This window comes from Lepidochelys kempii, chromosome 4 (genome assembly GCF_965140285.1).
Source record: "Lepidochelys kempii isolate rLepKem1 chromosome 4, rLepKem1.hap1, whole genome shotgun sequence".
NCBI classification, from domain to species: Eukaryota; Metazoa; Chordata; order Testudines; family Cheloniidae; genus Lepidochelys; species Lepidochelys kempii.
Window position 1 is genome coordinate 57,009,395 of NC_136383.1, and position 25,115 is coordinate 57,034,509.

At 38.5% G+C, this 25,115-nt stretch overlaps 1 protein-coding gene across 3 annotated transcripts in view; it reads right to left on the bottom strand.

Annotated features, from left to right (window-relative positions):
- The window catches only part of LRBA (LPS responsive beige-like anchor protein), a 558,089-nt gene that overhangs the window by 343,542 nt on the left and 189,432 nt on the right, over positions 1 to 25,115 (bottom strand). For all 3 annotated transcript variants that reach the window (XM_073341330.2, XM_073341331.2, XM_073341329.2), the window contains exon 36: positions 14,093 to 14,201. In XM_073341330.2, coding sequence (XP_073197431.2) covers positions 14,093 to 14,201 — 109 coding nt within the window. The remainder of the gene's footprint in view (positions 1 to 14,092; positions 14,202 to 25,115) is intronic.

The window sequence follows — 25,115 nt, forward strand, 5'->3', positions numbered from 1 at the left end:
TTTGTGGGGGAGACGTTTCCAAGTGGGCACTTCCCTGTTCTGTGTGTAACACTTTGGTGGTGGCAGCATTTAACCTAAGCTGGTAAGAATAAGCTTAGGGGGTCTTTCATGCCATCTCACTGAAAATACGGAATTTCTCTGAAAAATTAGTTTGGACCAATGCCCAGTAATGTTCAGCCCTGCAACTGGTTTAACTCCTGTATCCTGTAACTAAAAGAAAGCCAGGATCTCACTCCCCCTCCTCACCTCCACCCCACACACAAAGGTTTATTGCTAGCCTGACAAATCACAAGATATTGGACTACAGAAGGTATGTAAATGCTATTTTTAGAGGTTTATAAAGTGAATTAAGTTTCCATTTTTCTCTCTTGAATGCCTCTGCAGTTGGACTCAAGTTACTAGGAAACCTGACATCACAGGTATAAAGATATGACAAACAACGACATTTTAGAAACAGTAATTTTGGAAAATTTCTGTAAAGTATGTACCAGGGATAATGGTATGGTATGAATATTTTAGTGGCACTTATCTGGGATGATTGAGTAACTCTCCAATAGCTTGTCATGCATGATTAATGTGGCCAGCCTAAATTTATGACAATAAAATCTTTATAGCACATTGTCATATATAATCTCTGTTATGTTATATTATAATTATATTATATAACCTCTACAATCTAGCATATTGTTTTTTGTATTATTTTAATTGGTCTCCCTAAAGAAGAGACTCTTAATACTCAATGTCGGAGACAGAATATCTGACCAGACGGTCCCTTGGACTGTGGTAGCCAATTTCTATATGGAGTCCACTGACTTTTAGAGTGACAGAGACCATCTTCTGCACTACATTTTTTCACCACCTTGAAAAAATTATTAACAACTCTACTGGAGCCTTTACTGACCCCTGATCACACCCAGTACCACTGCTTGGCCCTCTGAAAGTGTTCATTGTGGCACCCCTATTAATTCCACTCAGGAAATATCCAGTATCATTAGGGTGAAACAGGATCCTCTCGTATATCTGTTTACCTCTACCCCAATACATTAATTCAGATTAAAAGCTTTATTTTCTGGTAGCGATAAGAGGTTTTCACCACTTGACTCTGTCTCTGCATATGTTTGTCTTCCATGAAACAGCCACTGATTGTGCTGGGGATCAAAGAGAAAGAATCTTGGGACAACCTGTCCAAAACAAGGGACAAACAGACCTCTCCTGGATAAAAAGAGCAGCTCTGAACACCTGACCCTGCACAACCAATCTAGGGCTATTAAAACAATCCCCTTGAAATCCCCAATCACTCTTGATGATCTCTTCACTTGCTTTGTATTTTTGGAGGAGTAGTTATAGACTTTTAAGAGAAGTCCCTAAAACTCTCTTGTGTGCTTTTTCTCATGTCATAATCTCTGTGCATGAGCCAAAGAACACAGAAGCTGCCGATAAACAGACGACATTCTGGTTCTGAAACACCTTGGAAATTAATGCTTGGTCTCACTGCGTCTGTTCTGCATTGTCTGGATGCTGGCTTTGTGCCCATCTTGAATCTTAAGAGAATATCCCTGTGAGAGAAGATTAGGGAACTTTCTTTAGGTATGCCTGAATCATGGAGAGTATGATAAATTAAAAATAGGCATAGAGTTCCTAGACTACTCAGCCTGACTGCCATTGCTTATAGCATTATGAACACACTGGGGAGAAAGGATGGACAACAAGAAGATGGAAGAGAGAACATTTTGTACTGGCACAGGCAATTACCAGGTCCACCAGTCTTAAGTCTTCAAGAGAAGTTGAAGCAATAGTGGAAGCTTGAATCTTCATCCTGAATTTCAGTTTGTACCTGTTCAGCCTCATGAGGCCTAAGACCCTCCACAACCCATTATACATATTTCTGATAAGCAAATGAAATAGAGCCCTGAGCAATTTTAGCTTTCAGGGACAGGCTCGATTGCCCCATCCTTTGCAGATGAAGTAGCCTGGATGAATCAAACTTCATTATGCTTAAGTAACGTAACATCTGGAAGGAGACTGCATTTAGTTGTAAGATCAGACTATCTATGCTCATGATAATTTGATTACAATGAAGTTGATAAAAAAAATGTATCTGTTCCTTCACACAGCCAAGTCTTGGTAGAACAAGATAAGATTTCTAAGTGAATAACAGCTTTTTCATACCATATTCCATGTTTTCAATGCAGTCTTGAACAGATCAGGCACTTTAGGGCTACAGGAGCCACATTAGTATAGTTTTAGGGTGGAGTTCAATCTCTAATTCTGAGGGAGTTAACTCCCTCTTCCATCCAGTGAGTCACAGAGAGGGCATGGAATATAAGTGCACAAGTGCGTGTAATGAGGCTGCCAAATAAAGGGTGAACTTTAGAGAGGAAAGTTGGCAAGGTTGAAAGTTTTAAAAATAATATGCACACATATATTGCTTATGTATTTATTTTACATAGTATTTTGTTAGGAGATGGAAAGTATTCAAACAAGATAATCTACTTCATGTGACCAACTGTTAAAACACACACACTGATGTTTATTTAGCAGCGATTTGTACCTCAGAAAGCAGAAGAGCTGAAAAACCCTTAAACTGAATTAAGGAGTTTAAGGATTCTAAAATTCCAGCTAGCAAGTAGCTTAACATTTGGGAGAATGTTCGTATACACCACAGAGCTGCTGAGTGTTATAGGAAATCTAACTACAGCTGAACAGGGTACCCAGGCCCCAGTAGCATTAAGTCAGCTGACCACACGGTCATAAGCAGCATTTGCAGTTGAAGAGTGTTAATTAGCTAGGAAAATTCAAACAAGATTAAATGCACAGAAGGAAGCAAATAGGAAAAGATACAACTACTGGTAGAAAAAATACTTTACAGTTTTGTGACAACTTTCTTTAATAAGCCTTTCATATAAAAATAACACTTTCAAAAAAAGAAAATTGTATTGCAGTAAATAGATAAAGCTCCTCAATGGTTGCCAAATGCATCTGGACCAGAAGTGACAATATGCTGGATCAAAACCTCTCAATCTAACACCACATTTAACAAACAGCTGCATATTTCATCCCTAATGAAGCCCTGGAAAGGAGAGTTCACTTTATTCTGGATGCAGGTATCATAGCAGATCTCACAAAGCAACAGAGGTGCATCATCTAAGGATCTTTTTCACATTAAGAATCCTATTAGAAGGAAAACACTAAAAGGTAATTGAATTTCCCTCAGTTATCTTCATCTCTGTCAGCTCCTGCTACAATAACTTACTCTCAAGAGCAGAGATAACTCAATTCTGTCCAGCAAGCATATGTTATGAATCTCCAAAGCAAACTTGTCTAAATCATTCTGGTCTTCTATCAAGGTTGGCTGTGGATATGAACTCTGACAGAAAGCAAACAAATTTATTTTTATCTTTTCAATAATTCACTTCCTCATGCTTTGATGGAAGAATCTAAAGACATATATATTTCCACTAATTCTGGAATTATAAAGACCAGTTGAAAATGTTGCATCTGCAAACTATGCTATTAAAAATTGCTTAATTAACCATATTATTTTTAACAAAATTGATGGCAAAGTCTTGCCATAGCACTGTTTAACGTTTCTACAGATTTGCATGAACTAAACTGTCCTTTCATGTTTTATTTCCAAAGTTTGTTTCAAAATGGTTTTGATGTTTACACTTTCACATTCAAAGAAAGTAAATCTTATTTATACAGATTAATGTCAACAGAAAAAAATCCTATTCTTGTTTAGCTTTATTCCTTGTTTCAGTTCTTTTTTTATGTCTCAAAGTGATTTTTAAGAGTACAAAATATATTGATCAAGTAAAACAGCAAATGACGTTTATAAAAATATACTTAATCACTTTGGATAGGGATGTCTGCTTTGTATATTTTTTAAAATTACACATCTGTATTACAAAACTCTACTCTAACATCAAAGATGGTAAGAAGAAAAGCATTCCCAAAAATGTAATGAGAATACAATTGAAAAAAAAATGAAATCCTTTAGATCTGATTATTATTTACTGTTAAAATTTAAATGTATTAACAGCAGTTACTGTTAAGACTTTAGTGGATAATAATAGACATCATATTCTTGGGACCTTAAATTCCTATTATAAACAATCAGTGAAGTAAGGGTTATAAACACCTCAGAACTTCTTCAATGCGACAAACAATACCCTCTGCATTTAAAAAAGCCTTGTTCTTAAGATATATGCATTTGCCTTCTCAATCATACTACTGTCATGCTCGCCTTTCCCTTCTCCTGCCCCACTCAGTTTTAATCTCCTCCTGCTCGTCTCACCTTAATTGTAAGCCTCTTTGGGGCAGGGAATCCATCTTTATCTGCATTATGAAGCACTATGCATGTCTGTGGCCCTATGTATGTACTCATCCCAAGAAGTTCTAATATAAGTTGACACTTTTTTTCTTATTTTAAATTGTCATATCCTGTGTCACCCTTGCGGCCTCACGTTGAGAATTCAACATTCCAACAGTGGAAGGGATGAGGTCCCCCCTGGAGCTCATCAATGAACACTCCTTAATTGATCTCAGAAGTTTGTTGAGAGGCTCTATGGCAATTACCTTCCCCATGTTCTGAGACCAAATACACTTCACTCTAGCAAGACTCTGCACGTAAAGACCTGTTTATCTAACCTAAATCATTACAATGGCCCAGGGGAGCATTATAAGCTACCAAGAATATAGCATAAAGGAGTCATAGCAGGGGTTAGGACATCTCCCCAGGTCCATATCCCCACTGCACAATGAAGTGTATGATCACTAGCTCTGCGAACTAGCCAGTTTAAGAGAGGCCATGTTAGCTGGCAGTCCTGCAGGTATGTGTTATCTGTACACAGTTGATATATACACTTTGGTTAGCCAGGAGTTTCAGTTAACTGGTGTTAGGCAAACAAGGGATGTACTGTTGATTAGATTGAACTGTATCCCCCCATTTCTTTTCTTTGTTATCCTTCCACATAATACCATCCCACAAAATGATCCAGTTCTAGCTTATATAGAGCTATCCTTATAAGAGCCTGGGCGTGGCTCCCACCACAAATGGGCAACAATGATCACTACCTTAATAGAGAGTTGCTTAAAGAAGATATTAAAACACTTCTTTCCTAGACAAGTGGGACCCAGGGATTCAAATTCAGATCTCTTCTGTTGTCATTAAACTGCCTGGCCAGTACCAGTCATGTTTTTTTATTTATCATTCAAGTAATTTAATGTACCTGCCTTGTTCAGGTCAAAGCAATCTATGCTTAAACTATTTAGCTATCCATGAAGGCTTTCTGCTTTTTACAGTGACTTGTCTTCATGGCTCATGTACCAAAAAAGCCTCATTAAAGAGGGAAATAAGTACTGCCTACAACTGTCCAAATGTTTTTTTTAGATTGAAAACACCAAATCAGGTACAGTAAGATATTAAATACAATAACACTATAAATACGCAATATATGTATTAAAGCCAGTTATTTTAGTCAGAACATATGATCCTAAATGACCCTTTCCTGTACAAATTACCACAAACACTCATACACACATTATAAACAAGGTAAATGTTAATTATTTGTTTTGCATAAACAGGTAAGATTACCAAGATTTCTGCTGGGAACATCTATTTTTTAAGCAAGCATTCTTTCGGGGCAACTGACAGTTTTCATATTATGAGGTCACTAAATATTTTGGGAAGCTAACAGCAGCCTGTTTCATTGTGAGACAGGGGAAAATAATTAATCAACTGAAAAATTAAGAGGCTCTATCATTCCTCTGAGTGGATTTTGTTATCAGTACCGAGAGAGTTTCTGTTGCCCTAGGCAAAATGAAGATATACACACCATTGACAGTTCAGTCAAACTTTTCCTATCACCAGCAACCAGACTCTGTCTCAGATACCTCAAGCTAAATGATACACATTTTGGCTATACGATGGTCTACCTTAGCCCCATCACAAAAGTCAGAGTTCATGAAATAAACTACCCTTGACTTTAGCAAGACCATAATCCTCCACACATTAATGTAGGAGTAAACTTTCAATTCTTAGATCCTTATACTAGTTATACTCCTAATATTTTCACTCACAAAGATAACTCACATTAACACACGGAAGACGTTGTTCCAAATAAAAGGACGCTGAAAATTGATAGTTTGCCAACACAACCAATACTTATACCAATGGCAAGAGAACTTCAGGATACTCTAAAGGGATGTTAAATAAAATAAATCATCCTCGTGCTGCGGTCTCTTAGCCAGGTTCTGCACATACTGCAGTATAATGCGCAAGATGTTTACATTGCTCACAACAGCAGCGGTGAGGTGAGCAGGCTCCATGCATGCCATATTATGGCGTCTGCATGGGTAACCCAGAAAAAAAGGCGCCAAATGATTGTCTGCAGTTGCTTTCACAGAGGGAGGGGCGACTGACGACAGGTACCCAAAACCACCCGTGACAATGTTTTTGCCCCATCAGGCATTGGGAGCTTAAGCCAGAATTCCAATGGACAGCAGAGATTGCAGGAACTGTGGGATAGCTTCCTACAGTGCACCGCTCCGAGAGTCGATGCTAGCCACAGTAGTGAGGACGCATTCCACCAACTTAATGCGCTTAGTGGGGACATACACAATCGACTGTATAAAATCGATTTCTAAAAATCAACTTCTATAAAATCGACCTAATTTCGTAGTGTAGACATACCCTTAGAGTAAGCCTCTGTCACCTTGAGAAAACAATAAACCCAAATCTTCAATTTGGGGGTCTCCAACATACTGAAGCAGCACAATACTTAGCATGTTGAGTCCCCAGAAGAAAATGCTCCCAAGCTGTGAATGTCACCAGAATGGTTTCTAATTTATTTTAATGTAACATCAAAAGTAAAACATTAAGAATAGGGTCAAAATACTTTTTTCGTCCTTCTTCTGACAGATGGAGCTATAATGCTTAAACTACCCAATGCAAAACATAGCATTTATTTATTTATTTATTTATTTATTTATTTAAAGCTGTACATTTGAGATGGAATTAAGTTGATTCACAGTGAAAGGTGTGATGTCATACTTTTGGGTGTGATAACATGTCCTATTCCCAGGAAACTACATTTGCAATAACACAATGTGGCAACATAAAGGAGTATGACAGTTGGGTGTCAAGTACTACATAGTCTTTATTCAAACTGGACCTGCAAATAGATAAGACCCCACATTACTGTTCAGAATATCTAGTTAGTTAAAAGTATTTCTAAATACTTTATTTCTACAAATCTGGTCACTGTCATTTAGTGCACTGAAGACCTTTGCATGCCAGGATGCTGCAAAGAAATGCAATCCTTCACTTCAAAGTGTCAGCTTGATATAAAAATTCTATAATAAAGCAGCTTTAATTTTAAAAATTAACCTTGGAAATTATATAGAGAGTATAGCTATATAATTAGGATAAACTCCCCTTCTCCCAACCCAAAAAAGGTGCATGTTGTGTATGTAGATTACCAGTTACCATAAATACCTGCCAGATGTACCAAGACACAAAAAAATGAAATTTGAAACAAGTGAAGAAGATTCACAAATATCTTTCTTGGGCTCCTTGACGCTCACTGAATTAAGGCTATTCTGCTTGGCTTCCAATTCCTTTCGTTATTTCCCTTGTTACAAAAGAACATCCTTTATTACATTTCATGCTTAGCTACATGAATAGAGCAAAGGGTGGTGAATACTTATGATTGTGAATCATCAGAACTACCAAATTTAGCTTTCTGCCAAAAGAAAAACAAAATATCAAAATTACCAGAAGAAAGCCAAACAGGCAAGCTTTGCATATTACTTTAGCCAAGATACTGTTCTTATTAACATTAAGGTTGGTATTTCAGCATGACCCATAAAGTAAAACAGTCACAGTTTATTACAGCTAAACTATGTTCTATAAATTGGTACTGAAGAAGAATTCAAACTGTGAGGAAGTCTACGTTTTACGCATGAGAAAACATAACTGAACAGAAAAGGGCAACAAATTTTACAGCAGCTAGAAATACTAGATTTAATTACTGAAGGGAAATCATGCAGAGAAGTTAGCTGCCTAACATGATTTATAAGAAATGCAAAATTTGAATGTGAAATTCTCAGTTAATCAACAGAAACCCAGTAATAATCAGACCGCTAGTTTTTGCAGTTCCATCTATGATGCAGACTACCATCAAGTTCATGAGAGCAAAAAATAGAAAAAAGTTACAATGGCACTCAACATTTTTAAAGGACTAAAACCAGTAAAAGCACGGGGCTGGGGGGAGAAGGCTTGGCAGGGGGTGGGGAGAGGTGCAGTATTTTAAAGGGCAGCAGTTTGCATCCCTGATACAATGATTGGCCAGTCAAAGATTGTCACTGTATTGCTCAGACTGACTGAATGAAAAACACCAGAGATTAGTGTTTTAGATATCTGAGGGTTGTATTACACTACTACTCAGACCATGCACACCCTCACAATCTGCAATATTTTGACAAAAATATTATGAATGGTTTTATAAAGTGCCCCGTTCTGATCCCATGGTTCCCCACATAGATATCTTCTAGCCATGAAAGATCTGTTGTTGGAGGAATGATGAACTAAGATATTGTATGCTGACCATTTGAGTGGAAATGTGGTGGCATGGAATTTTGTCAAATGTGGTAGTGTCACACAACTGACCTAAATGAATGCTAAAAACAGAAACCTGTACACCGCTAGGGTTTAATACTGCCTCCCTGCTTACAGCCCTTGGGTACATAGTTATTTAGATTTATAGAAAAATAAAAAGGGTCCAGTAGCTGTGGCAATAAGTTATAAAACAAAGCAAAATTAGACAGTGGAACACAAAACTTGCCCAATACCAAATCTGATTACCCTCCAAAGCCCAACCCTGCAACAGCCTGCACAAATAAATGTTCTGAGACAGAACACAAATCACCAGATTTTCAAGGTTACTTACACAAGGAGGACTGGATGGAAGCATGTAACTAACAGTTAAAGCGCAGGAGTGAGAAACAGGAAACCTGGGCAATATTCCCAGCTCTGACAATTACTCAGCGTGAAATTTTCAAAAAATGCCTACATGACCTTTGAGCACAGCGCGCATTGCCATTCAGTGCCACTTGTGGTCCTAAGCCACACATGTGATTATAATATTTCTACTATCACTGTATAAACTGGGCAATCACACCCTCTGTGCTTCAGTTTCCCTATCTGCCATGGGCACTGGAACAATTTTTATAGCAGGGTTGCTGATGATGGAAATCATGTGTTTTATTACTACTTCAAGCCCGAGCACCGGCACCACTTCCATCTGTAAAATGAGGATAATGATAATGATAATATCACCTCACTGTTCATGTCTGAGGCTTAATTAAACTGTAAGATGTGTGTATGTTCCACTCCCTCTGTGCACCCCTATGCAGATCTACATAGCCATAGATATATCTTCTCAAAGCACAAAGGAATATTGTTGGTGAAGGAGGAGGACCAGAAAGAGCACAGGAAAATGGGCTGGTCTCTGTTGACTTTTTACAGCCAAAGAAAGCCTTATCCCACACACCCATCTCTCATCTCTATTGTCTTCCTTTTCCTTATGTCTCCTTCACAACTCCCATTTGCCTAGGAGCAGACCCAGACCCAGAAGAGGCCAAAGCATCCCTTTATATGGCCAAGAGGAAATGATCCCAGTCACCAAAGAGAGGAATGACTCCTGGATTCTTTAGCTTCTCCTGATCCTGAGGGCAAAATTGTTCACATGCCTCATTCTATAACCTCTGTCACTACTCCTTTCTGCAGCATTCACTTGCTGCTTCGTCGGCAAAGAAATTCTTTCTGTATTTGTAATGGAGAAAGGATCACATACTAGGATCCCAATCCCTCTAAACATCTGGAACTTGACATCTACAGAGATGATACATGCTCCATTACACTCCACCTCTGAATAATAGAATGGTAGGACTGGAAGGGACCTTCAGAGGTCATCCAGTCCAGGCCCTTATCAGGACTAAGTATTATCTAGACCATCCCTGGCAGGTGTTTGTCTAACCTGCTCTTAAAAATCTCCAATGATGGAGATTTCAAAACCTCCCTAGGCAATTTATTCCAGGGCTTCACCACCCTGACAGTTAGAGAAAACTTCCTAAGGTCCAACCTAGACCACCCTTGCTGCAATTTAAGCCTATTGCTTCTTGTCGTATCCTCAGAAGCTTAGGAGAAAAAAAATTTCTCCCTCCTCCTTGTAATAACCTTTTATGGACTGGAAAACTTATCACGTCCCATCTCAGACTTCTCTTCTCCAACTAAACAACCCCAGTGTTTTCAATCTTCCCTCATAGGTCATGTTTTCTAGATCTTTAATCATTTTTGTTGCTCTTCTCTGGACTTTCTCCAGTTTGTCCACATCTTTCCTGAAATATGGTGCCCAGAATTGGACATAATACTCTAGCTGAGGCCTAATCAGCATGGAGTAGAGCGGAAGAATGACTTCTGATGTCTAGCTTACAACACTCCTGTTAATACATCCCAGAATGATGTTTGCTTTTTTTGCAACAGTGTTACACATTGACTCATATTTACCTTGTGATCCACTATGACCCCAGATCTCTTTCTGCAATACTCCTTCCTAGGCAGTCATTTCCCATTTTGTATGTGTGCAGCTGATTGTTCCTTTCTACTTGGAATTTTGCATTTTTCCTTGTTGAATTTCATTCTGTTTACTTCAGACCATTTCTCCAGTTTGTCCAGATCATCTTGAATTTTAATCCTACCCTCCAAAGTACTTGCAACCCCTCCCAGATTGGTATCACCTGCAAACTTTATAAGTGTACTCTCTATGCTATTATCTACATCATTGATGAAGACATTGAACAAAACCGGACCCAGAACTGATCCCTACGGGATCCCACTTGATATGCCCTTGCAGCTTGACTGTGAACTACTGATCACTACTCTCTGGGAACAGTTTTCCAACCAGTTGTGCACCCACCTTAAAGGAGCTCCATTTAGGTTGTATTTCCCTAGTTTGTTTATGAGAAGATCATGCAAGACAGTATCAAAAGCCTTATTAAAGTCAAAATACACCACATCTATCGCTTCCCCACATCCACAAGGTTTGTTACCCTGTCATATAAAGCTATTATGTTGGTTTGACACAGTTTGTTCTTGACAAATCCATGCTGTTACTTATCAACTTATTATCTTCTATGTGTTTTCAAATTGATTGTTTAATTATTTCCGACATTATTGGACTCATGCAGCAGAACAATATCTCCTCTCTTACCCTGGTGTCTGTGCTTTCCCCTCTGCTTCTGCTCCTTGCCTGGCCTCTTCTCGCGGTTGCCTCCAGTGACTATCTAATACTATATACTTTATTTAATTATCAATCTCCTCTCACAATCCTTCTCTTTCCTTCCTCAAGACACCAAACCCTCCAGGAATCAGACCACAAAGTTTTAAATGGTGGGAGTGAAATTTTGGCTTCTACTGAAATTGGAAGCCTTCATTTTTTAAAATGAAACCTTCTATTTCTGAAAATAATTCCACAGAAAATTCTGTCTTGGTTCCAGGATAGAGAAATCTGATGACCTTCAGAGCACATTGCAATGCCCATCTCTTTTTCCTGGCTTTGGGAAGGTAAAGATTTACGAGTGAGGAGTGGTAGGAACATAGCAGAAAGCCTTAAAAGCTGTTTTTGTGGTGGCCTATTGATGACTAAAGGTTATTGTAAGTTGTTTCAGAAGCACTAAGAATAAAAGTAGGAATGTTCCTTCTATTGTTTATCCATCTAAATAAATAAAAAAATGACAGCAAATCCTTTCAAAGTTGTCAACATTTTGTGAATTGCTCTCCCTCATTATGATACACTGGACATTCTTCCCCATTTAGGTTTGCCGCTATCTCTCAGTCCTGACCAGAAACAGTTGCCCTATTCCAGTGCTAAACATTTTCTGAACAGACTGCCATTCACACCAAATTCTGTGGCAGTTTTGTGATAAGTGACTACAGTGGAATCTTGCCAAACAATTTCACTTGTGATTAAAACCAGGCTTGAGTCTATCTTTCTTCAAGGGAAATACTGTTGGACTAACCTACTTTGCCACAACATTCCTTAGTCTTTCCATTTCTTGGAGTTTTTATTATACACATCTGCTCATTTTCCTGGTCTGTTAAAGCAATAGCACAGTGCACTACACACACAAAAAGTCTGAAGATCAATCCATGACACAAACGTGACAAGCCATTCTGGGATTTCTGAACTTTGATGGATGTTCTAAGAGGAGTGCATTTGTGTGTGGCTAGTTATTTCTCCTCCACAGAAAGCTTACAAAGCTGATTGAAGTGTGCCACATAATTCATTTACGTTTGATGTTAAATCTGGCATTTAAGTGTTACGGAATTCCAAAAGTTCTAATAGCTGTATTATTTTTATGCATATACAGAAATGATCCTATAAAGTTAGATTTTTCTAACACATCTTTCAGCAGCAGATGCACTGAAACAAAATTAACCCTGATAAACAAAACAAGACAGCTTTAATGTAATTCCTGGTTAAGTTCAAGATGATATGAGTTAAACCCCTCGAGCCATCATACTGAGATAGCACAGATTCAAAGCAACATCAACTAAGTGTCAGCCAACTGCTGTCCTAGAGAGATCAGGCATAAGCTATACTAAAAATAAAGTTCTTGCTCAGCATACGTTCCTGACAGACACCATAAAAAAGGTGTTTTGTGACAGAAATAATGTTAATGGTGATGTTGCCATTGAATCAGTGTATTCATTCATATCCCATATTTGCATGACAAGGCCCAATGCTTTTCACATAGCTTTCCCCACACCCTCACTCTTTTCTTACAGTATGCAGCTGGAGAAAAAAGGGAGCTGTTCTTCTAATCAATGACACCATGTCATGCATGGAGCTTCTGCATAAATCCAGATCATAAAATGTCAAGCATGTCCCACTCCAATGATTATCAGGCACTGAACTAAAAAGATGCAGTTTTCATCTCCACAGGACTGTCGCCAAACCCTGGATTGCCTTGATGTAATAAATGAAACATGCCTACTATTTCACCACCACAGAATGGTCCTATAGATATCTTACATCATCTTTGTTTGCAGGAGGAGGTATCTAGGCCTAGATGAAGTGCAGATATGTTACTAAACAACGCACAGCTTGAATCTTGGGTCCAACACAGATGACCTTCAGACATAAGCACGGTCTAAAATAAATATGCTTTCATCTTTGGGAGTATTTTATTTAAATAAAGATTTAAGAGACAAACAGCTTAGAAATACATTAAACACAAGCATGCCTTCATACACTTAATGTTTCACTTTAACAACAAAACCACAAGCAATATGGTATTCCAGAAAAAAGACTAAGTTCCCTTTAAGCAGAACTGAAACTATATATGAGATATCACAAGTTTTGGGTTTGGTTTTTTTTTGTTTGTTTGTTTTTTTAAACAATGGCATAATTAACAGAGTTCTTTCGTATGTGGTTTTTTTAAGCAGTGCAGCTCCAAAACTGCAGATTTGGTTAAATAGGAGTTACAAATAAGATTTGCATTTTTTGTTATAGTTCTATGAATATATATGTTTATATTTTATTTTAAAATTCTCCTGGAGTGACAAAAATAGCAATGCAACAAAACTGTATTGAGCCACATGAAAAAGTGAAATTGTTTAAAAATGATCCCAGATGAGTTAAATAAGCAAACCATATAATTTGCTGATGTAAGTTAACACTGGTAAGGAATTTTTTAACTGTGAATTTTATCTTGATTTATGACCTTTTATTAAAATAGTTTTGATGCTACAAAGCTTCATCAACACAAAACACTACACTATTATTTACTTGATGTAAGTGACTAAAGTATTGGTATGCTAGAGACTCCCTTTTTGCCCACCTTCCTCCTCCCAAAAAACAATATTATTTGTAGATTCTGCAAGATGCTGAGCACTCCTGCAGGTTTCTGAGCATTCTGTACTTCCACTGAAGTCAGTGGGACTTGAGGTCACGTAATACCTCCCAAACATCTTGCAGGATTGAACTGCCTTAGCATTTGCTGGCACACAAGGTTTTTTACTTCTTACCTCAAATTCAGCATGTCTGTGAATATCCTCTGCTCTCTGTCTACTTAGGATAAATTCTGCTTCATTTGCCACTCTTACTAAATGATCCTTCATTGTTTGGCTCAGCAATCTGTTGACATAAAATATTTAAAGATTAACCAGTGCTTATGAATTCCAAAAACTAGTATCTGAAGAGGCTATTTATATACAAAATGTTTGAGCTTTGTTCCAAAATACCAACCTTATTTTAACAAAAAAATTGAACAAAATTATTTTGTAAACAACTGATCTGCAGTTTTCTGGCAGCCTACTGAAAACGTGTTTCAAAAAGTTATCAACATGAGGTACTGGAAAACACTCCAATCACAATACAAAGTGCAAGTTTGTTTGGCTTCAAATATACATATGTACAATGTAAGAAAACATCCCCGTATGCATATGCACATACTAAATGACACGGCAAATATTAAGAATGGTAATCAACACCTGACACAAACATTGTCGTAGGATCACACTGGTCCATAAATAAAGAGTAGGATAGTGCACCTGTGACTCACCAGCTGACCCCAACTGGGCTTAAGAGAGGGCATCTGCAACATATAAATGGCAGAGCCTGACAACAAACAAAGTCAGGAAAAGAGCTGGTGAGACCTCTCTACATGAGAGATCAGTAGCTCAGAACTGCTGGAGAGCAGGAGATTGTAGCTGGTCCATAAAGGAAGCTATAGGTGGTTGCAGGTACACGTGCTGCTCTGCTACCCTCAGCCTGACCCAAGCCAGAGGAATGAGGGCCAGAAGGCAGCAGAGATAGTTACCTGCTGACTTCTAATCCAAAGGGCTGAAGGCAAGGGAGCAGCAAAGGGTTTACCTGATGACACCTCCATGCTGGAGTAAGAAGGCCAGAGAGGGCTGAGGGACAACTGAAAGAGGGATGCTCTCCTGCTTAGAATGAAGTCCCAGCAGAAAGGCTGTGGTTGTTCCTGCTGAAAAGAGTAAGGCTGCACTCCACCTAGAAGGGCTGGGGTAGCTGCCCTTGCAGAAGGACAGGAAAGGACCGGTAAAGAGCCCAGATGTGACAGAAAACACCAGAGTGTGATATGCAATTTGCCAATGAAGTAGAGATCATGGGATTTTAAGAACTACATGTAATGAAGTATGACAAATGGACAGTATTTTTGGGACTCTTGTTACAGACTATTTGCCCTATGTTTTTTGTAACAACCAGCCCCAACAAGAGTTATTATTCAGGCAAGAAATTGTGTGTGGAGTTACTGGGCACTATGAAGGAGAGAAACTGAGGCAGGCAAGCCCATTGCAGCCTGCTGCTTCAGGGGGCTGTAACGACAAACATCCAAATACGTCCGTTTACCTATACACACCCAACGTAATTAATACATGAAAAATAAAGTAATTATAAAATGCACTGTTCTTCCCTCATCTATAAATAGGACCCTACCAAATACACAGCCATGAAAAACGCATTATAGAGACATTGAAGGTTATTTGGGGTGGGGGTGGGGGTCATGGTATTACCACCCTTACTTCCGCATTGCCTTCAGAGTTGGGCGGCTGGAGAGCAGCAGCTGTTGACCAGGCACCCAGCTCTGAAGGCAGCACCCCATCAGCGGCAGAGCAGAAGTAAGGGTGGCGATATCATACCACAGCACCCTTACTTCTGCACTGCTGCCTTGAGAGCTGGGTGACCAGAGAGTGGTGGCTGCTGACCAAGGGTCCAGCTCTGCAGGCAGCAAAGCTGAAGTAAAGGTGGCAATACCATACCACGCCATCCTTACTTCTGCACTGCTGCTGGCAGCAGCTCTGCCTTCAGAGCTGGGATCCAGCCAGCAGCCCCCACACTCTGGCCTCCCAGCTCTGAAGATAGCACCGCCACCACCAGCAGCACAGAAGTAAGGGTAGCAGTACAGAAACCCCCCTACAGTAACCTTGCAAACCCCCCCCCACTCACACACCCCTCCTTTTTGGGGTACGACCCATACAATTACAAAACCATGAAAATTCAGATTTAAATAACTGAAATCATAAAATTTATGATTTTAAAAATCCTATGACCGTGAACTTGACCAAAATGGACTGTGACTTTGGTAGTGCTCTATCTATAAAGAATGTCTATAAAATGGAAGCTTTACATTAAATTATAAGTAACATTTTAAGGATTACAAAACATCCTCAGACTCATGAACTAAACGCTAAGACATATAGCTGTTCTAGTTTACACAGCAAATAAAGCTGTAATTCAATCTAGCATTTCTGAGGCCTTCATAAACTTTAAGAGCACAGCTTCAGAGCAGTTTATGAATGGTAGCAAAGCTCATGGTTGAATTACAGCCCAATTACGCAGTGAGTTCATATATTGTTACTAAAAACATTCATACAGATTCTGTTTTTAAATTAGTTAAGAGGAATTTATCAAGTTAAAATTAGCTATACAATGATGTACAATGGGGCAGGAGATATAAATTCTTTCAAGCATGCACCATACGAACCAGCAGAGAATATAGGTGAATTGTGTCAAAAATACAGTACACTATGATAAATGTATTTTGTGACATTTTGTGTTTACAATATAGAAAACATCAATGCAATATCACACATGTAAGACAAAAGGTGCCTTTGTGAGAGATAAAATAACTTATTCAAGTTCACATTCTATCTAAACTCTAACTCACTATCCCCTTCTGAATATACAAAACTTGCATACGTATTTCTAGGCATTTGGCTTGCTCACATTCTGTGAGCAAAGCAATGGTCTCAGAAGTGTTCCTCATACTCATCAATACATATAAGGCTATAGGGGTGGGGCACTGATCAAACAGACTGGAGCAACTAAAGTTACTTTCCCTAGCCTTAATGCCATCAGAATGAATAGGAGAAGAAAGAAGGAGAAACATCTTGGTCTTTCAACAGCCAAGAAAGAGAAGCTGATATATTCTTAAAAAAAAAAAAAAAAAACAAGTTGATGTATCCATGCTTATTTGGCACTGGCTGCCTCTTCTGTCTCCTTCTAATTGTTCTCCTGTTGTTGAGGATCTCTCTCTGCAACTCCAGAAACTGGGACAGCCTTTCCTCATATCTCTGCTTCTGCCTCATCAAATCTGTATGCTCAGCTAAAAAAAAATCTTCTTTGCCTATTTTGGTTAATGCCCTTGGGCCAGGGGAGAAGATGAAAGAAACTTGGAGCAGGCAAAGACCTGGGAAGGGGTTCTCTGCACCCATCATGTGAATGATCTGAGAGAAAGACACCAGGATCCCACTGGGGCAAACTCTCAGATGAAGAGGGCTGAGAAGCCCTGGAAGAAGAGCTCTAAAGATGGTGAAGTCCCGGAGACAAGACCATAAGGAGCAATGAGCCTGTCTGGGTTGCTTTGAATTGTTCAAAATCACTGTTGCCATGTTAAATAAAAAAAAACCCGAGGGAAAAAAAATTGAAAATGTGAAGCTGTTTGGAGCATGGTTTCACCTTCCCAGATGGGGTATAGTGAGGATTCCTTACATATATATCCCAGCTGGGAAGGCGAGACCTATATTTCAATTTCTCTTACCTTCTCTTGTTTTTTAATATCAATTTTACTCCAATAAGTGACTGTAAAAAGAGCTTTTTATACAACCGATCTGCCACTGTGTGAATTCTTCTGCTTATATTAATGACAAAAATTAAGTTTTCACCACTTTTTAATCCCAATAACATTGCAGAGCCAATACACCCATAGCTATGTAATGCACATTTTATCCCTTTTAATGCTTCAAAAGAATTAACAAAATTCCAATTCCAAGGCAATGAGGTTACAGAGGTGTAAAAGTGAGCACATAATTTTGCCCTGCTATTGAAAATGCATAAACAGTTCTGTTCATGCTTTAGAAGGAATAAACATACACCCTATTTTGACAATGGTGCTACAAAAGTATAACAACTAACTGGTGACAGAATTTGAGCCCTCTTCCTCCGAATCTTTATTATTCATTATGCAATAGCCAGAAGTAATTCATCTGGACTTTTAGATCAAAGGTGGAAGTCTGTAGGATTTGCTGTTGGAAAGATATGATCAAGCTGCTGGTCACAGTGGTATCTTTGCAAGTTTGCTCCAGAGGTCACTGCAGCACAAACAGAACACTATGATGCAATTTTTAATTATTTTTCAGAGTAAACTCACACTTTATTTTCAAACAAGAACATTACATTCTGAAGTTATTTGGTATATTGGATTAAGCTGTATAAAGCACAAAAACATTTTCATTGTATATATATTTTTATAATATCCAAAAACAGCTTCAGGTTCTAGTGTTTGTCATATCCAAATCTCCCCATTCCAAGTCAAATAACCTTTGTTACTGTACTGAAGAACACTGGAGAGTTAAAACTGGAATCTCAGGAAAATATGCTGCTTGATCTTAAGAAGTCTGATTATACTGAAATGTTCTGGGCAGGTGAAGCCTAGTTCTTCTGGTGAGAAATGGGGTTGGTAGTAATCTAGAACTACATGGCACTCAAAGCAAAAGGCAACATTATTATAGATTTTCTCAGCCGTTGTATGCTCAACAATATTTTGAGGCTTTTTTGCATTACTCAAAAACTTGAGTTGCCCTCTCCTTCCTCCTTTACATGCATGTCTTCCCCTCCCCCCTCACCCCACACACATACAGTTCTTGAGCTTCTACAGGCTCTATTCCACAGGGCAAGAAAGTGAGAGGTGTCTGCACTGGTATGGGTGAGAGGAAATGAGTGAATGGTTGTATGCAGTAAAGGATGAGGGCAAGAAGGAGAAAAGGAGGGAGAAAAACAATGAGGTAAAAAACAAAAAAAGTGAGTGAAAGGAAAGCGATAACTGAAATGGGGAGAGATGGGAAAAGAAGTAGAGAAAAAAATGAAGAAAATAGAGGCTAAGAGATGAAAAATAATTAAAACAGTAGAAAGAGAAAGAAGAACTGGAAATAAAGGAAGGACTTGAAGAAAAGGTTAAATTAAAAACAGGGCAGAAAAAAAAAGAAGTAAAGGAGCTGGGGTGGGAAGAAAACAGCAGAGGGGACATTGATAAGCAAGTATAGTTTTCTACCACTCTTCTGTATAATGTGTCCTGATTTCCACAGTAGGAGAATGGCAGGAAGGAGGTGGCGAGGAGAAAGAACAAGCTTTTCTCCTCTTTCCAGTACCCTTCTTTCTACAATCATCCTCCCAACCTTGCCTGGGCACACGCCCATGTTTTTCATTACAGAATCTGGTCATCCAGTTTTCATTAACAGCATGTCAGTGTTTGTCAGACTTAAAGTCTTAACATTAATGGCTTTAAAGCAGTTTCTTATAATAGTGGCTGAAAAGAAGTATTACCAGGCCTCAGGACTGATACACATTTATTTTCTTCACTAACACCTTTTTGGCCTGCATGAGTGGAATATCATTTTCTGAAATCTATTCTCAGCTGGTAGTTCATCCATCTTTTCTCCTTTGCTTCTTCACTTCTCACTAAGTACATTCTTTTCTTTGCTTTGTTAGCAGCTGGTCTTAAGGAATCTCAAGATTGTATAGTGATTTGTGGTTTGGATCTCTCTCTAGTATTACATGCTGAACTAACTGAGGTCAAGCCAGTCTCCACTCTGATGGATGAAGCTGGATGAGAATTACCTCTCCAGTATGCTAGCACTTCTAACAGAAGATTTCTAACAATTGACTTTAAATGTTATTTTTATATTGGCCTTTAAAAAAGACAATTTTAGACTCAAAGCAGTCTTACAATTTGGACTGAGACCATAATGGAAACATTTCAACTTAAGTTTTTACTTTTACACAAAAGTAAAAAAACAACAGAAAATAATTGTTTAGAATAAGTGCTTATCAACATGAACTTTAAGCATATTAAATATTGTCCTAGGGATATGGAAGCAAAGATTTTATAGAATTTTTGTGAGGTGAGAGAAGGGTTAAACACATCGCTAATGTTTTTCAAATATCCATTTTGTGAACTTGAAAATATTTCCTTTGAACAATTCTTCAGTCAGGGAACTAGCCTTATAGGTTTTTAAAACTGACAGCATTGGCATACATGGGACAAATACTTTGCCCTTTCTCATTTCAATAAGTATTGATACTGGTCATGAGTATCACACGGAGATGGAAGTTAAAAATATTTGTTTGAAGGAACATTTTTAGACTGCCAGATTCGCAGTTGTACCTACTACACCTAAACTATTATCTCCCACCAATACCATGTTCAAAAATATTGCCTCTGCCTATTCCCATTTGCATCTGTCCCACAAGCCTCGAGAATCTTCTGGTATGCAGCGTCCATTGGAGCCTTTCCCTCCCCACTCACAGAGTATTTCCAGAGAATATAAAAGAAAGTGCCCCTCAATTCCTTCTCTATTTCAGGAATTCTTGACCTAAGACTGAATAAATGAAGAAAGTACGTAGGGAATGTGAATATGCAGAGGCAACGCTCTCTAATAACAAGAGTTATTGGTATGCAACTTCTCATATGTGACAGGTTTCAGAGTAACAGCCGTGTTAGTCTGTATTCGCAAAAAGAAAAGGAGTACTTGTGGCACCTTAGAGACTAACCAATTTATTTGAGCATGAGCTTTCGTGAGCTACAGCTCACTTCATCGGATGTGAGTTATCTCTGTATGTTCCCACTACCAGGAGTTCATACAAGCCATACAACTCCAGAAAGTAGTCTAAGAAGTTCTAGGTGAACACTTAAATGACCAAGTATGTGATTCTGTACTAGAAAGCACTGACCACATTTACAGAGTCAATGGACTTGATCTAAAGAAATGTCAGCCATATACTTTTATACAGAAATGACATCCTCAAACAGACGAGAACAAGAAACTACATGTTAAAACAATAAACACAATTTTATAGGTAACATAATATTACATTTGTTACGAAATGATATATTATTAACTAAAAATGTCTAAAGGTAACTTAGGAACAGTCTCAGTTTATCATGACAGTCACCATTGCCATTTTCAGTCTGTTTTAAACTGAGTTTGTCAAGTTAGCCTGATAGAAAGTTTATAAATAATCTATTCAATCCAATTTCTTAAATTTTTGGTTTTCCTAAATCCAGAGTCTAAAACATGCCCTCAGGAAACTGACTACACAACCGCTCTGTACTTCAGTGAATTGTTTTCCAGTGGGCTGAAAGAACATAGTGGGATGCACCACAATTGCACTTTTTATTTTCTCCAGAGAAAGGAATCTAGGCATCAAGTGTTAAAGTTTTGTTTTAGTTTCAAATAGCCTTTTTTTGGCACTGCATATGCAAAGATTTTTTTTTAAACTCAAAGCAATGTTCATATTGTTTCTAAAACAAGCACAGAAATATCATGACCTAGTCTTTTCTGTGGTTATTCTCTGACAGGAAGATATTCCCAAGCAGCTGTTTGAGTCTTTAAATGGCTAGGCTAAACTTTTAGAAAGTAAGTGTCTCAGCTAGACACCTAAATTGATATTTGTTCATGGAAATAAAAGTAGCATTATTTTCCATAGGTGCTGAAGAGCTACAGCTATCATTAATGTCAAAGGTAGCTGCAAGTCCTTCTGCAAAGAAAGTCATTTCTGCAATTCAAGGAACTTATTTAGGTGCCTAAAATAAGATTTAAGTGTCTACTTTTCAGTACTTAATGTTGAAAATTTTGGCTTTAATTTTTAGTTTCCATTTGATGTAACGGTATTAACATTACTGGAATGCAACATTTAGCTCCAAGAATAGCCTACCACTTTCCAAAAGAAACATCACTGCTTTACCTGTGTCAGCTACATAGACCATTATTAAAGCACCAACTCTCATTCTTTTAACATTAGTTTAACCCCAAGTAGAATATTTTTCATCTCAGAGTGTGAAAATTTACAAACTAAACCAAGAAACCACACAGCAGAGAGATCGTTCAAGTATTTGCATGAGAGCAAAGGTTTTCTGCTAAGCTAAGTCAACAGTAAATTTATCAATAGGAAAACAGATTTTCTTACTAGACACAGCAAGTATATTTAACAGATTTTAAGACCAGAAGGGACCATTGTGATCATCTAGTCTGACCTTCTGCGTAACACAGGCCAAAGAACCTCAACCAGTAATTTCTGCATCAAGCCCATAACTTCTGTTTGAGCTATAGCATATCATTTAGAAGGATATCTAATCAAGTTGAAAGACTTCAACTGCATCCAGGGGCGTGCACAATGGGGGGAAAGCAGTGGTGGACACAGAATAATCAGTGGGGGACACAGAACTCCTCCTGCTCTGCAGCAGGGAGAGCGAGAACGCTCCTCTCCCCTGGAGCTGCAGCAGGGAGAGTGGAATTCCTTCAGCCCAGGGACTGCGGCGGGGAAAGCACTCTCCCTCCTACAGCCCTGGAGCAGGAGGAGTTCTGCAGAGGAGTTTGCTTCTCCTTCCCTCCTGCCAGAGGAGTTCTGCCTTCCGCACTGGTGCCCCCCCCCCAGCAGTAAAATTTAAATTCCTGTGTGTGCCCCGACTGTGCCTCTGTAGCACTTTAGTGAAGACGCTACCATGCCAATGGGCGAGCTTTTCTCTCATCAGCGTAGTTAATCCACCTCCCAAGAGGTGGCAGCTATGTCAATGAGAGAAGCTTTCCCATCGACATAGTGCTGTCTATATGGGAGTTAGGTCAGTATAACTAAGTCACTATGGGGTGTTGATTATTCACACCTCTGAGCAACGTAGTTATACTAATAGAGGTCTATAGTATAAAACTGGCCTTCAGGTGATTCAGAATGCACCACGCCTCTAGGTTACTTCTTCCAATAGTAATTTACACTCAGTTTTTAAAAACTCCGCTCTATTTCTAGTCTGGATTTGTCTAGCTTCAGCATCCACCATTGGATCTCAATGTGCCTTTTTCTCCTAGATTAAGGAGTCATCTACTATCAGATCAATTAATCTCTTGGAGTAACTAACCAGATTGACTCACCAGAAGGCAAGCTTTCTAAACCTCAAACCACTCTTATAGGGTTTTTTTTCGTTTTGTTTTGTTTTTTAAATATTTACAATTTGTCAACATCTTTTTTGAAGTGTGGACACCAGAACTGGACATAGTTTTCCAGGAATGGTCTCACCAATGCCATCCACAGTAGTAATACAACCACCATGTTCCTACTTGATATTCCCTGCATATACACCTACAAATCTTGTTTTCTCTCTTAGCTACAGTATTGCACTGGTAGCTCATGTCCAACTGGTTGTCTACAGTGACCTGTAAATCCTTTTCAGTGTTACTGCATTCCAGAATACAGTCACTCATCCTATACGTGTGACCTACAATCTTTGTTTCTTGAAGTATGATCTTGTATTTGGCTGTATTAAGAAGGCATGTTAAATGAGTTCATCTTGCCATTGGAAACAGTTGACACTCTGTAACTGTTATTTACCACTTCACCAAAATGTCCACCATCTGTAAATTTTACCAGTAATAATTTTATGTTTTCTTCCAGATCATTGATAAAGATATTGAATTGTATTGGGCTGAGAGTAGATCCTTTTGGAAACCTACTAGAAACACTGCCACTGGATGATGTTTCCCCACTTACAATTACTTTTTTGCAATATCTGTTAACTAGTTTTTAATTCATTTACTATGAGCTACATTCATTTTACAGAGCTTTTTTTTAAAAAAAAATCAGAATGTAAAGAGGGACTAAGTCAAATGCCTTACAAAAGTCTATTATATGAATAAAACTTGTAACCTCACCAAAAAAGAGAGTTTGACTAGACCTATTTCCCATACAATCTTTTGTGCCTCTCATACTTAAAGTATTCTCAGCTTTTCTTGTCCAAGGAAGTCAGGCCCACTGCTCCTTAGGTTATGGGTCAGGTCCCTTCCTTACAATCGTCATAGGCAGCTACAGCTGTCAGCCAGGAGGCAAGCAGAGTCATAGGACTCTCCCCCTCCAATTCCTGGTCAGAAATAGATCTGTCATAATTACAAAAAATGTGTGTGTAGAACAGTCAACTCACCAGCCAGCATGCCCCTCAGAGCATCTAGCCAACAGCCATTCCAGCTGTAGTGAGCTGCTATTTCTCGTGACCCTCCGGCCATGTCACATTTTAATACCACCCCTTCCTCCTCCTTCGCATCATCTTTGCTTGCATCAAGAGCAAAGTGAACTACTTAAAAATGCCAAAGGTATTCTCTGTCAGCTCTCCCATTTTTATTTTTCATGTCACTGAGTGTTCTTGATTCCATATAATATACAAAAATAGCATCGCTCATGAAAAGCTTACATAATCTAAGAAGGAGATTTTCAAAAGCAACTAGGGAATTTAGGGACACATGTTCCATTGATTTTTCTGTGTAATATATGCCCAAGAGGTTTAGGAGCATTTCCAAAAGCCTCCCTTTAAGAGACTAATGCCCTGGGAAATATAGATGGAGGTGGTGTAGAGGATCTTTTTCACTACCATAGTTCTAACAAAGGTTTTCAGTATGTACACTGCAGGAGTGGATTTCGAGGAATGATATGCAACAAGAGGCGGTTCCCTTAGTAAACAGATTTTGAGAGATCATTCTAAGCATAAGAAGTAGCATGAAAAAAATGCATTAAGAGAGGCATAGTAAAAGCATGGGCAGTTTTTTCCCAGCTGTCACAAACATCCCTCCACCTACCCCAAAACCCAAAAGATTAAAAAAAAGTCTAATGATTTTTAAGCCAAACAACACATTTGAGGTTTTTATTTGCCTTACAGTATTGACCTTCTTTGTAAAGCCCTTTGAGATCTAAAGATGAAAACCACTATATGAGAAATAGGCATTGTTATTTAGGGTTTATATTCTCAAGTTTTTCTCTGAAACAATAAGGTTTAGACTTTTTTTTTTTAAATGAAAACAGATTCTCAGGTAACATATTGATTCCAATAGTTGAGGCTAAAAAAAACAATGCAAAAATTGGTAAACAAAATCATGAGAGTTGGTAACACTATTCGTTCAATTACTTCCCTTTCCTGAGGGATTTTTCTTTTTAAGTTTGCTTACCTCCATAGCTGCCACTGTGCTTCTTTTTCTTGGTTCCAAGTTTACT